The sequence below is a fragment of the Tachypleus tridentatus genome, chromosome 6 (assembly GCF_004210375.1).
Source record: "Tachypleus tridentatus isolate NWPU-2018 chromosome 6, ASM421037v1, whole genome shotgun sequence".
NCBI lineage: Eukaryota > Metazoa > Arthropoda > Merostomata > Xiphosura > Limulidae > Tachypleus > Tachypleus tridentatus.
The window spans coordinates 104,857,172-104,872,935 of record NC_134830.1 but is presented as its reverse complement, the minus strand read 5'-3'; the positions used below and the strand labels follow the sequence as shown (position 1 = coordinate 104,872,935).

Sequence of the window (15,764 nt, the reverse complement as noted above, 5' to 3'; positions counted from 1 at the left end):
AGTCCAGAATTTGTATACTGAATCTCATGAACCTCCTCTACACTTCTGACATTTGTAACTGACTTTACTACATGCCTCAAGATTTTGATCCTTAATACAGCATCCCATCTAGGGTTATGTTTTGTTTCCTTAGTGAGCCATATTTTCTTTTAAAATAGATGGTCTGCCATTGTTCCTTTTGGCTTTTGTATCCAGGTGCAGCTGGCTGAATTGAGTTTGTCTTTAGATGACGTTGCTGCCTTCACTGGTCAACCCATGCCCCATGGCTTATTATCATACAACCTGTGATTTTTCTTTGAGTCATTTGAGGAAAATGGATACTCCCGATTTGAAGTACCATCTTCTACTTGCCAAACATATTTCGAACCGTTCTTCCATTCTCATTTATACGGATGCTTCGAAATCAGATGACTCTATGGGATTTGCCATGGTTGTTGTTGGCAATAATGATACTGTCCACTTATGTTGTGTTTTAAAATTTTATGGGTCATTGGTCTTTTCAATATTATTTAAGACTTTATCCGACTTTGAGCCATTGTTTTGTTTTAGCCTGATTTTAGCTTTTGCATATTACAGAGATTTCATTTTTGCGAGTGGGTTTTTAATCGGTTATTTGGTGCAGATAGCCAAGTTGCTTTGCGCCAGTAAACGCCAATCAACCAACCAATATATTACATATTCACGAGCCTATAACGCCAAGCTTGTTTTTATGGCAACCGGTATCGAATCATTAGATACGCTCGTCTGTAGCACGAATGTAATTTTATATGATATATGGGCTAAAGGGTCAGAGAACAGTTATAAGTTCTCTTCAGAACGGACAGACCACCGACCCTAACGTTTAGGTAAAGCCAGTTTTAGATTTTGGAACAGTGATAAAAAAAAAGTAACTGATTTTCGGTGTTTAATTCCTTGTCGACTACAAATGTTGTAAACCGTGTTATGATTGTAAATCACCTTCATTTGATCCATGTCGCAAGTGACTGATTCTATAAAAGATCTTATACATAATATATTTTATATCAAGAGTTATCCTGCGCTAACAAAATCATTTGAAAAGTAACTTGTAAAATCCACGAAATAATTACATGCTTATGATGCTGTTGTTATTGTTTTGAACTAAGCACAAAGCTACACAATGGGCTATCTGTACTCTGCCCACCACGAGTATCGAAACCCGGTTTTTAGCGTTGTAAGTCCGCAGACATACCGCTGAGCCACTGGGGCGCTGCATGCTTATGAATGGATTAATATAGAAAAGAATAATAATTAAAGGTACAAAACAGAGATGTTGAGAGAAGTCGGTTTTGGTTTGTAGTGTCTGAAGCCTTTGAAGTGACGTTCCTAATTGCATTATCAGTGTATTTTGCTAATTAGTTTTCATTTTTATGGAAACAAAAATTAGAAGCAATGAAGAAAATTCCAATTTATCAGTTGATAAAACTGCTAAACATTGAATATTACTTCTGTTCGTCTTTTATTACAAATTTTGAGGCTACATATGCCCAACAATATCTGTGTAAGGAAGAATACAAATTAATTCTTGTGATTAAACGCTGTAAATTATTTTGAGTTTTGAATCAGATCCTACCTTTCAGGTAAAATAATCCAAGGGTTGCCACATTTTGTGTGTTTTATGTGAGTGTGTGTAATATTAAGTAGGGCACTAAACTACCAAATTTGTAATTGATACGTTTTTTAGACTTGCATAAAATGCCATCGATCCGCTGTGGTATTCAAAGTCCCTATATTGTTATTCACAGATGATATACTGACCAAGCTCTTCTATTATCTCCAATTACTTCTACAGATACACCAAGGGACATCTGTTTTCAAAAGATGAAAAACAATGAGCTATTAGTACACCTGTCTTGGCGCCTAGTTTGAATTCCCTCGCTTGTGAGTGGAGAGACATTAACACTGTTTCAAACATGGTGACTTTGAAATCCTAAAAGGTCCCATGAAAGTAAATCCGATATCATATTCGAGTTTAGCGCTCCTTAAAACCTACTTCTAAGACCTATTATGCCTGACTGACCTTCCGGGCCATTTTAATTTTTAATAGCTATCTCCTTGGTAGGGTCTACCTCGTAAAGATTAGAATTATCCCTGTGCCACTCTCAAACTGCATGTCCACTTTGCTCCGGCTGAGGCCATAACTGAGATAGTTTAACGTATAATCACACACGTTCATACACAAACTAAATCAATGGAACAGTGTTTCTTAACCGGAGTTCCTTGACAGATATCCAGGGTTCCGTGGAATCCAAGATTTCCATATATTCTATTGTTTAAATATATAGTAGTTCACACAATTGCAATTCGACTACGTTATATTTCTTTATAAGTACAGCGAGGTTAATAATGACACAACATAACAACAAGCCACTTCATTGTTTTAAGTCAGCGAGTAAGAGTAAGTACAAAGAAACGCTTGAGTTATGCAGACTTATATTATCTGAGAGAACATACTTCTTGTTATGTGTGCAAGAGTAGCTGGTTCAAGAAATTTTCTCATGATTTGCATCTATATGTACAAGTATATAGCTACATTAAACTTACTTACTTTATCTGAAATTATTGATGTAGTATTGCAGTGAAGGGCCCAGCATGGACAAGCGTGTTAAGGCGTGCGACTCGTAATCTGAGGGTCGCGGGTTCGCATCCCCGTCGCACCAAACATGCTCACCCTTTCAGCCGTGGGGGCGTTATAATGTGCGATCAATCCCACTATTCGTTGGTAAAAGAGTAGCCCAAGAGTTGGCGATGGGTGGTGATGACTAGCAGCTTTCCCTCTAGTCTTACACTACTAAATTAAGGACGGCTAGCACAGATAGCCCTCGAGTAACTTTGTGCGAAATTCAAAAACAAACAAACAATTGCAGTAAAGTTTTTGTAATGAAGCTGTTAAAGTTCCGGGACAAATCTTTGACGACAGAAGAATTCAGTAGATCCAAAAAAGTTGATAAACACCTATATATAGCAGTACGAAATTCTATTTGTCGAAATAAGGATCTTATATATTTATTTTGTACATAACCGATCATTTTAAATTCTGACCTTTCGTCGCTACCAACGTTATGAAGTTTTATGCTTTGGGCTAATCTTTTACAAACGAATAGTATGATTGATCACAACATTATAACACCCCATCAGATGAATTGGTGATCATGTTTGCTGTGACGGGTATTCAAACCTGCGACCAACAGATTGCAAATCAAGTACCTTAACCACCTGACCATGCTAAGCCTCGCTTGTTTTAAACGATCGCACAAAGTTACACAGGGAGCGCTCTGCACGTAGTCATTCCTAATTTTTTAACTGATCGATTATAAGAATATTAACTAGACAACATACTGACCGCCGAAGAGCACAATTTTACTGTCACTCTTACAGTGCGATTGCACCGACGAGATCAAAATTAGAAAAAGGTTTTTACGGTGATGTCACAAGAACAACGAACACTGGTTATTTACAGTTAATTTTTTTTAAAAACAGTGTGGTTTTCTTCATTTTGACAACTATATTTCGCTTCGAACTCTGAAGAATTTTCTATGTCTGTACTAATTACACCCTTGTGATTCACGACAAGAGTGTACAAAACTGATCATCTGTCGAGACCTATCTTGTTGACAACTAGATCATTCAGCTATAATCTAGCCAAACTTTTAGCTCCAGCTTGTAAACAACTAACAAGCAATTAGTTTGATGTCCTTTAATCATTTTGTTTTCCCAGTTAAAGTTAAAATGGGACACAACCAGAACATTTTTCAACTTTCTTCTCTGTCTGATGACTTATCTAAGTCTTTCTAATTATATTACTTGAATTACCCATTAGTTTATTAGATGGCAGTTCTTTCAAATGATTTAAACATCAAAACAATGTCGTTTTTTTATTTTATTATTTTGTTGTATTGAATTTTGTACAAAACTACTGTAGGGAAAGAGCTAATCAACACAGTCTACCGCCAGCTTCTCGGCTAATCTTTATCAACAAACAATGGAATTGACAGGCTGAAAGGACAAGCATGTATGAGGACGGGTTTATGACCCTGTGATCCACAGGTTGCAAGTCAGCATCAAAATTACTACATCATACCAGGCCTTTTGAGATATTTCGCTCAACTTATATATTTTTTCTCTTCTATCTCAGATTGTACTTGGCTGAAAGAGCGAGCATGTTTGGTGTGACAAGGATTCGAACCCGCGATCCTCGGATTACAAGTCGAGTACCTTAACCACCTGGTCATGCCGGACCTTAACTAAACAGAATCCTACAGTTTTTTCACTTTTACTAGTTAAAATATGGACAGAAACACGAGCAACTGATGTAATAGTTTTAAATCGCATGCATTAGTGTTTAACGAAGTGTTATATCAACAATTTAAAACAATCGTTTGTCGATATATTCAACTGGTGTGAGCTCCATAATGAATTCATAACACTATGTAATAAATTTTTTACTGTTTCTAGTTCCTGGGCAGAAAGTGTTATTTCCCAATTGCTTATACCTAAAGTAAATGGAAAAGATCTATTTTTCTCTTCAAACTTTGCTTTTGTGACCTGGAAGCGTATAACGAAATTATGATGCAAGACTAACACGTGAAAGTGATTTACATTACAGTCGCAAATCTCGAAAAAACTACTCATTTCTAAACATTTTTTTTTCATTTTTGTATAACTTTAGTATAAATACGCGTAAATCTTAATTCATATGGTGTTTTATTTAGACCTTGTGTAAATGAAAATGTGCAAATTTGCCCGTTTTTACATAGAAAATAGGTTAATTTCATTATCCATATCAAAAAGCAAAGTTTGAAGGGAATAATGACCATTTTCTGTACTTTTACAACATAAGCAATTAAAAAGTAACACATGCTATCCAGGAATAAAATTTGTGTTACATAGTGTTATCGGTCTATCTAAAATTCATACATATATCCACTACAACCACAAAACAGTTGTTCGTTTCTTAATGGGAAGCTATTACAAGGAATACATATTTTCGAAATTAGCGAACAATTTATTTTATTGTTACATTTTTATAAGTCGGAAAAAATGTTTATTATTTATATAAAAAAAACAATTATGTTATCAGGTTTGTTTGTTTTTTAATTCTTTCTAAGGCTACACTTTTTATAACTTGACCAAGTTTTGATCCATTACTTTTTCTTGAAGAGGAACTATGATAAGGTAAAGCTTGTTTCTTAGTTTTATTTAATTTTTTCTCATTTCAAAGATCAATATTCAATAAGGAATCGTAAGGTAAAATCTAATGTACACATAGCACACAAACCAGTTGAGATTTCATTCAAAAATATGATTTTAAGATATCACCTGTAAATCATCTCTACATAACAAATGTATTTGAAACTACTTAACTACCAGTCAAAGTTTCAATTAAACAAAACTACTTAATGGTAAAAAGAAGTAATAAATGAGCTTTGTAAGCATAGTAATAATTATCCGTTTTAGTGCGAACTTTGTAAAGTTGAAAACTTAGCGAAAGTAATCTTAGTTCTAGGATATTAAATGGATTTTAAGCCAAAAATCGTATAGACAGTTGTTCATTATTTCATCGATCACTGCCCTACAGCGTGAAGTATAAATACTACTATTTATAATAATAGTTTTGTTTGTTTTAGCTCTCCTTTCACCTAGAAGACTCTAGCCCTGGAATTTAACAACATAAATTTATCGATGGTACCCTGGAGGACATTTTTCTTAATATGAAAACAGTATTAGTATCAGATCTTGCTCACCAAAGTTTCTATATAAAATTCTTCCAGAATAAAATAACAACATGGCGAAAACATCTGACTCAAATTCTTCCGCCGTGTTAAAGAAACCCGATCAAAATACTTTTTGTATTTTCGTTACGATTCGTTCCATCTTCACAACTGAATATTGTAGCATCGCGAAGTGAAGCATTGGGCGTTCTTCGTTGTTTTCATTAAAGGTGGCACCAATGTTTTTCTCGTGAAAATCTAATTTAAAATATTCTTGGAGATCTCTTAGAAACAGTTTTGCTTCAAGAGTATAAAAGGCAACATTTAATGTTAAAAATAATTTAAATTTATATCATCGTGAAATGACAAAGGTATATTTATTTGTTCTTCTGTGTGAATTTGTTAGCAATTACAAACGTGAGCTATTTCAGTAAATTGTAATGTTATTTTAGAACAAACCCACATTGAACTACTTAAGTTGTAAGTTTGTAGACTTACCGTCATCCCATTAGACGACAAACGAAACGAGAAACCCAAAATTTCCATACATATTTAGTTTGTTATTTATTCTATGTACATCTGTAGTGGTGAGGAGTTTCCACAGTGACTCGTTGTTTTCACAACTTTATTGCAAGGAATACCTTATTATCAATTGGCTGACATTAATGAGATTACTTATTTAGTGGTCATTGCATAACCAGGAAATGTTTTAACGCAATATTTTTACCATGGAAGGAAACTTAAAACATAAGGCAATTAGAACTATAATATTTGTATATCAGTTAAGACAAAGAATAGGCAAAGTTTGTCTGAACTTTCTTTTTGTTATTTTAGAAACGTAAATGATAAATGTTAGTGTGAAAAGAAAAATAAGAGAAATTTTCATAAAAAGTCATAATCATATCACTTAAGTCCACATTACCATTCAGGTATATACAACATGTCTTCATTATTGTACACATTTTAAAACCCAGCGCACAAAATTCAAATCTACCACAAATATTAATTCCGTTTTCCACAGAGGAGCATTCCAAGTCAAAAAAAATTTCCTTTTATTGCACTTCCTGTGTTAATGTACAGCTTTCGATTTTTAAATACTGTCATTATGACGTATGCGACGGATGCTATCATCCCATTTTGTTGTTTAGTAAAACTGTTAGCAATTTTAGGCCCTTAGAAACACCCATTATGTACTTTTTCCCTTGACAGTTAACGCTTTAATGTTAGACTACGCCTTATTTTCTATCAGAAGTATCTTAAAAATAACTACAAATAATATAATCACAAATTATTTGAATATTTCTTTAAACGTTTTGTAATTGTGCCTTAAGCATGAGCCAGGTACTCAATACTTTCAGAAGACTCTTATAAAATGTCAAAATATGTTTTTTTATTATTACTCTGAGAACTTTCTGGTTTATTAGCGTATTTTTGCGATTCCATAAAATGATTTACAAAATTTTTGTAACTTGACAAGTAAATATATACTCTTCAAAACAAGAAACGCAAAAGGGATATTTTTGTTATTTTAAAGAGAAATATATGTAATAACGTTACAAGCTCGGAGTATGTGATGTTACACGTGTTAAGGCACTGATTGTCAGACCAAAATGACAATAAAAGTTGTGCACTTTGAAAACGGAGGAAAACATCGGATTTTTCGCCAAAACGCATGCGTGTCCAATAAATTTGTTTGAGAGATCTGCATGTTCTGCAAGTGCAACATGTGCAAAATCCCTATAAAAGTGACGGGTTCTCGGTTTCCATAGCTCAGTGTTAAGCCACCGACACGCAATACAGTTACGCCAAGACTGACTGAAGCACAACGCAACAACGCCATTGGTCGCTTGGAAGCAGGCGAATCTCGATCAGATGTTGCCAGAGCTGTGAACGTCTACCCAAGCACCATCACAAGGCTATGGAATCGTCACCAACAACATGGATCAACTCGTGACCGTCCACGATCTGGCAGACCTCATGTGACCACGCCCGCACAAGATCGCAACATACGGTTACGTCACCTTTGGGATAGGACCACTACTGCGACGTCTACTGCCTCAACCCTACCAGGGCTGCGTAGGATTTCCGATCAGACCGTACGCAACCGTCTACAAGATGTAGGAATCCGACCTCGACGTCCAGTCAGAGGCGTCATCCTCACCCAGCAACATCGTCAAGCACGGCTGCAGTGGACTCGGGCACATCGGGTATGGCCTCATCGACGATGGAGGTATGTTTGGTTCAGCGATGAATCACGTTTTATGCTTCGTAGGCAGGATGGAAGAACCCGTGTTTACCGTCGCCGAGGTGAACGTTTTGCAGCAAACTGTGTGCAGGATGTTGACAGATTTGGTGGTGGCAGCGTCATGATGTGGGATGCCATCGCCTACAATGCCAGAACAGACCTTTTGCACATTCGAGGGAATCTTACGGCTCAACGATACGTCGACGAGATTCTTAGGCCCCATCATGGTGAACGTCAACGACGTTTTTCAACATGACAACGCCCGTCCTCACACAGCCCGACTCACCACTGTCTTCTTGAGACACCACAACATCAACGTTCTTCCCTTGCTCTCCAGATCACTAGATTTAAACCCCATTGAACATCTTTAGGACGAATTGGACCGACGTCTGCGACGGCGACAACCTCAACCGCAGACTCTACCTCAGCTTGCAGCAGCTTTGCAGGCTGAGTGGACAGCCATTCCACAGGATGTGATTCGTCATCTCATCGCTTCCACGGGAAGGAGATGCCAAGCAGTTATTGATGCTCACGGGGGGCATACTCGCTATTGACGTTGAGTGACGTTAAACTTCACCTAGTGAGCTTGGACTTCGCCTTTGCAGACTTTCGATGTTCAGCAGTGAATGTGCAAAGTTGCACACATATCATACAGAACTACCCGGAATAAACTTGTTAACAATTTGTCTCATATTTTGCCTTTTGCGTTTCTTTTGCCTTTTGAAGAGTATATTTCATAAGAGATATCAAGCGAATGTTGTATGTAGAGTGGTACTAAAAACCAAAAAAAGAGTGGTTTAAAATTCTATATTTTTATCAAAATCTCAATTTAAACTATGGTAGGTGGTAATGACTAGGTCTCTTCCCTCTAGTCTTACACTCCTAAATTAGGGCGGCTAGCGCAGTTAGCCCTCGTGTAGCTTTGCGCAAAATTCAAAAACAAACAAACAATTTTAAACTAAATATTCTGTTTGCTTCTTTATTTAAATTTTAAAGCGCTTACATGGTAGTTTGTCATTAAAACCTAATTTGCAAATAAAAAAAATATTTATGAAATGAAAAATATTAAAAAGTTACAAAGGTTACCAAAATTTTTTTTATTTGAGGAAATAACTTGAATACATAAGATCAGTTTTTGGTGGAAGGTAAATACAAATAAAAAGAATAACATGAGCAAGGCCTAATTTATGAAATGACTGTTCATTTTTAGTTCTTTTGCTTTGAATTAATACATTGTTTGTTTGTTTAGAATTAGCACAAAACTACACAATGGTATGTCTGCGGACTTACACATTAATATCGGGTTTCGATACCCCTGGTGGGCAAATACATTGTTCAACATATCATTAAAAGTGTGGGTAATGAAAAGGGGAAAAAACAATTATAGATTAATTTACTATGAGCCTGATTAAGATAATTTGAAGTGTCCCGGCTATTGAGAATTCCCTCTTGTTACTAAGAAACAATATACATGTAGAAACAAAATGAGAGGACGAATTTCAAAACATATGTACATTTGGAAATGTTTATTAACGGCAACAGTGATAGGTTAACCTCATTAAAATACCAGCAATTGAAAAGATACGTTAACATAGTTTCACTTGAGAATTTTAGTAATTTCCAAATAATCATATAATATAGACCATATATGTGTGTGTGTGCGCGTGTATATTTTTATATACTTGAAGTTATCTTCATTAGGCTTATTGAGCAGATAAAGAAAAAAATCTCGTATTCTGTTGTAATGACATTCTACTTTAAAACTTCCGGCTTTAATCATCTGAACTTACATAAATATGTAACGAAATGAAGTAAATATTGATATAGTAAAGATATCGATGTAATTGTTATAAGTGTGATAAAAGTATAGTCCAAATTATCATGACAAAAGAAAAGTTTAGCTTTCTGAATGGTGCTGAGAAACAGCACTTAATGTGATGGAATTAAATGGTATTTGTGTAGAACATTAAAGCTAGTTTTATCTACAAATGATTAGTATAGAAACTATGAATATCAAATTGAAACTCCGAAGTAAAGTTTCACCAAATATTTTTCTCTGTAAATATCTAATTATGGTTTATACATTTATCCGCACACTTTGAATTTTTGAAACTGGTGTTAGAACGAACAAAAAACTACAACCTTAAAAGTGAAAAACTGGCCAAATTTGTGTAAATATATGTTTATAGAAGTAAATGTTAAAATATTATGCGAGCCTGGCATGGTCAGGTGTGTAGGGCGCTCGACTGCCAAAAATGTTTGCCCTTTCAGCTGTGGTGGCCTTATTATGTTTGGTCAATTTGTTAATAAAATAGTAGCTCAAAAGTTGGCTGTGAGTGGTGGTGACTAGTTGCCTTCCTTCTAATCTAATTCTATTAAATTAGGGACGGCTAACGCAGATAGCCCTCGAGTAGCTTTGCGCGAAATTCAAAACAAACCAAGCAAAATCAAATCAAAAACTGTAATATTAAATTTGAAATTGTTTTATGCTACAAGCAATCTTACAAAAAAAAACAACTCAATACAACGTTTAAAGTGAAACTGAAATATGTAATACCCTAAATAAAATGTATAATTCTTAAAATGTTGAACAGTTATAAACAACTCGCTTAAAGCTGCAAATTTGGTAATAAATGTTCATCTTACAGTTTCACCAAATATATATATATAATAAACTCTTTTTACTCTTCTTATTACAGCATTTCATTTTCATATAATATTCTCTTTTCAAAACAAAAATATTTATAAATGCAAGAAATAATCAATAAATAGTTATTAAACTTTAGTTGAAGACTTCTTCTATATCAACAGGCTTTCTTTACCTAATTATAAACTAAATTAGGCACGACATTTCATAGAGTTCTTGATGACAATAAACCCACTTGAAATAAAACTGTTAGCCGGAAAATGACCTAGAAAGGTCGAAACGTTGTTCTCTGCTTATCAATAAAAATGTGAATACCCATACCGGCTGGTCTGAGATATATTTCATAGAGTTTTTGGGTTGCGAACTAAATGGTCCATGGTTTAAAAGGTGTGTTCTCTGCTTATCAATAAAAATGTGAATACCCATACTGGCTGGTCTGAGATATATTTCACAGAGTTTTTGGGTTGCGAACTAAATGGTCCATGGTTTAAAAGGTGTATTCTCTACTTTTTCACCTGCAAGAGAGAAATAAAAGTGATTTTTTTGGAGACAAATACTGTTGACTAACTGCCTTCCTCTGGCGAGTAGTTTAAAATTAGGAACGCCTACACCTTAATTTTGGGAGTCTCTAACCTGGTCCTTTAGCCCATAAGCGCATAAGGGGCTATTTGTGTTAAGTATTCCAGTATAAATATATGTTTTTGCATTGTATTGATATTTATGAAATGTTAAGTAGCATAGAAATTTTATTCAGTCTATTTTAAACAAAACTGCCTTGATGTTTATAACGGCATCTTACATAGAAGGGAAATATTTTTTTAGTGTAGCTATTACCACAAACAGTACTGAATCCATTTGTTAGCTTTTCACGAAGTTTCAATTCTGTTTTCAAAGATAGTAACAGTAACAAGACAACCGTAACTGAAAGGGGGTTTTCTGACTGAAATAACTGAAAAACAACTAAATTTTATGAATGGGTGAAAGTAAATTTCCCACCAGGTTATTATATTCAAACTTCTTTAAGTAACCGTTTTCAATATTTCTTTAAACGTATGTATCTATGACACTTGTACATCTCCTTAAGACTTGGATTCTAACTAATGGTGAATTTTAGTAATTGTAAGTTTCACTACTCACATATTCACTTTAACATATTTAATTGATGGGGGTAGGCGTGACAGCTCACCATCACACCTGTTCTATTCACCCTTGCGAATTCCGTTTCTTCCTCTTTTCATTCTGTCATACTATAAATCAATCTGACATAATCACGAATCTCTTCCTAAGGCTTTTAGAATCTCGAAAGCTGTAAAATTTTGTGTCGCCAATTCATGTTAAATACCTTTCGCAATATAGAATTTTTTTTTACAGCACACTTATGGCTAAGCTAAACGTTGATAGTCCATTGTGTTTAAACGACATTCAACATATATATGATCATACGAATTGAATAAAAATATTAATAAAAGCAACCTCGAGATATAGAATTGCTATCATGCAGTTCAAAATTCGCAACACTAAAATTTTTGAATGAGAAAACACAAGCGAGGACGCTCTTTTCGAGATCTAATTTTTTTCATAATAACTATAGAACGATTAAGAAGCTTTGAGAACTAGAATTATTTAAGGGTTGACATGAAATGCTCTGAAAATTGCATTGTAGTCACAGGAAGTATTAAATGACTGTAAATCCAAATACAATATAAAATAATTATCTAAAAGCACTAAAAGAGTTTGATATTTACCACCTGGGACAAAACGTTGCAACAGCCTTCAAATAACACTGAAGATAATAGTTGAATTTGTCATAAATTTTGTAACTTAAATGGAAATATGAAAAAAAAATATAAGTTGATCTGGACTATAAAACATCATTTTACTGTAATTGCCATTTATATTTTCTAAGTATTTGGTATTGTTGACTACTAAATACAGAGGACGTTTTGGGTGTATTTTTTTCATAGTTGGAATACTTCTCAGGCTTTTCGTTACTCTAAAATACAACAATATAAATACGAAACAAGAGGAATAATTGATAACCATTTAGAGCTGTTGAAAAAACTACACAAAGTTTGTTTGTTTAGAAATTCGTGCAAAAGTACAGAAGGGCTATCTGAGCCAGCCGTCCTCAATTTAGCACTGTAAGACTACAGAGTAGGCAGCTAGTCATCACCACCCACGGCCAACTCTTGGGCTACTCTTTTACCAAAGAATAGTGGGATTGACCGTAACATTATAACACCCCCGTGCTTGAAAGGGTGAGCATGTTTGATGCGACAGAGATTCGAACCCGCGACCTTTAGATTACGAGTCGAGTGCCTCAACCACTCGGACATCTTAGCCCCTACACAAAGTATTTCTAAAGTTTGGGCTGATAAACTATAAGTAAACCAGCTAGTCTACAGTACCCAAGCCATCTCTTGATACATAGTAGGATTTGACTGTCACTTATATAACACATCTTAGCCACAAAATGCGGAGGATATTTTTTATCTTTCGCCCTTAGTTCGTCAACTGGTGGAACTCAGGTAAGCTTGATGGTTTATAATATCATTATTTATGGTTCATTAAATGCGGTAAACTTATCAAAGATATCCCATTGTGTAGCTTTACGCATAAACTAACAAATTTACTCGTTTCCTAAGCAAAGTTTGTTTCAAATCCTTTATCAAATTTTATCGCCACTTCTTTAGGTTTCTAAATAGAATTGTTGCTCATTTTTTCTATATAGGAAATTTCATTTCTAACATTATTTAATTTTAGCCAGCAATATCAAAGAAATACACTAAATACAATTTCTCCTTGTATAATCTCTTTGAATGTTGTGTATTTCAGAAGGTAATTATGACAACATTATAGCATTAACTTGTTCCTAACACGGAATAGAATATATAAGTTGTGATCGGAGACACGAAAATCCTGTCAATCTGACGTCATCTCAGTGTTTGAGAACAATAACAAGAAAATTAAGGCATAATTTTATTTTTCAGTAAAATGTGTTTTACATTTATCATTTTACCGTGAATAAACTGGTACGTTTAAAAATACAGTACTGTTTCAATATATTACATATTTTAGAAATCCAAAAGGATTACGTTTTATCTAATAATTACAAATACTTTTTAGAATGGATGAAATACGTTATAATTTAATGAATATCGATTAAACAATACTTATATAATCAAAATAAATAGAGTCAGAATTCAAAAGAATAATTTTTTCTCTTAAAAGAAAGACATTTTATTTTAACTGTCACGTAACCTGATTAACAAATGTCGTTTCAGTTAAATATTTTGAGCGTTTTACTTGTATGAGTATTAAAACAAGGAATACGGACGTTTTCAAACAAAAAATGAACGTCAAACTTGTGTCTTTCTTATACGTGTTTATTTCGTTGTACCACGACTTTTATGGTTGATAATAAAAGCCAAATATATTTGTTCAATCTTTTGAAAGTTCACAAATCTCTTGGGCTACTCTCATCTCAACGAACAATGAGGTTTGATTGTTACTCTTTAAACGTACCCACGTACTCGAGGTAAAATTTTGTTTTCGCAACAACGAAACGAGCACCACCAGCCCTAAAATTCGAATGCTAGGCACGCTAACTGTTAGGTCACGTCGATCTACATATGCTTAAATGCGATAGAAAAAATATTAATAGGCTTATATTAGAATTGCTTTATGTTCTTATTGGTGGTAATAAGTTGCAAATCTTTAATTTTAGATAAAATCTAACGTATATGCGTATGTACAAGTTATTCAGTTCTTGTATTGACACTTTTTTTTTATCAAGCTTTCCACTTTTAATATCTGGAACAGCGTTCGGACAATGGGTTGAAATTAAAGGTGATCTTTGTATTGACCTTATCAGATAGATATATGTATTATACATACGTATATGCATTCACAAAATTATTTTAACCATTCTTATATTCATGTAATAATGTACCTTATGAATACATTTTGTTATTTAGAGCTGGGAAGCTATTGACAGAGATACTGCTACATTTACTCCTGACATTACACCTTTGTGTCTGGCAGCCCACAGAGACAATTACGAAATTTTGAAAATTTTGTTGGATAGAGGTGCGAAATTTCCAGTTCCTCACGACGCACGGTGTGGTTGCAAAACATGCATGGAGTCCAGCTTAGAAGACAGCTTAAGACACTCCAGATCAAGGATTAATGCCTATCGTGCTCTTGCCGCTCCGTCTATGATTGCACTTTCTAGCAAAGATCCTATACTAACTGCTTTTGAGTTAAGTTGGGAATTAAGACGATTGAGTTTCATGGAGCACGAATTTAAATCCGAGTACCAGGTAAATTACTTTCTCCATTTCATACTTTCTGTTAAGAAAGGTAAAAATGAAACGAGAGTATAATTTAAATTATTGTTTTTAACAGTAAAGTCACCAGTTTTAAGATGGGAATGGAACGTCTTTGACAAGTTGTATACTTTGAAGTATTATATGTTTTTACGAAATACAAAGCACAACTTTTTTAGAATAAATTATTAGGTCTAAGTTATCTCAATTATTTTACTTTAGAAGTGTAAAAGTATTAATTAGGTTTTTTATTAAGTTTTTACATTTTAATAAGTATGAGGTTTATAATGGTGATGCTTTTAAATAACATTTAAGTTTTTCTTGTAACTATATAATGTTAAATTATTTGATTTTAACCATGCACTTGAAATATTTATCTCATGATTAAATCCAAAGGACCCTCTCGAATTTTCATTTAAGTTAAATACAAAAACAATATATACCGTAAAGTTTACAAAAAAAAATTAACTAGCTTGAATCTTTTCTAATTTATTACTGATTATTCTAGTTATAAAAACAAATGAAATATATCTAAAAAACATATTGCTAGGAATATACAATGCTATGCAACACGTACTACGTACATTTTAAATGAAACATACTATAACACTATGTAACAAAATATTTACTTTTTCTTGTTCCTCAGCAGAAACTGTCATTTCCCAGTTACTTATGCCTAAAGTAAATGGAAAAGACCTATTTTTCTTTTCGAACTTTGCTTTTGTGATCTGGGTAATAAAATTTTCAAATGTACTCATTTTCCAGAACATTCCAGGTAGATTTAGTGCTGAGTAGCTGATAGAGAATTTTCTCGA

The 15,764-nt window shown here is 34.0% G+C and overlaps 1 protein-coding gene across 2 annotated transcripts in view; it reads left to right on the top strand.

Annotated features, from left to right (window-relative positions):
• The window catches only part of LOC143253236 (transient receptor potential-gamma protein-like), a 169,569-nt gene that overhangs the window by 129,086 nt on the left and 24,719 nt on the right, over nucleotides 1-15,764 (top strand). For both annotated transcript variants that reach the window (XM_076506751.1, XM_076506750.1), the window contains one exon: nucleotides 14,599-14,943. In XM_076506751.1, the coding sequence (XP_076362866.1) occupies nucleotides 14,599-14,943 (345 nt within the window). The remainder of the gene's footprint in view (nucleotides 1-14,598; nucleotides 14,944-15,764) is intronic.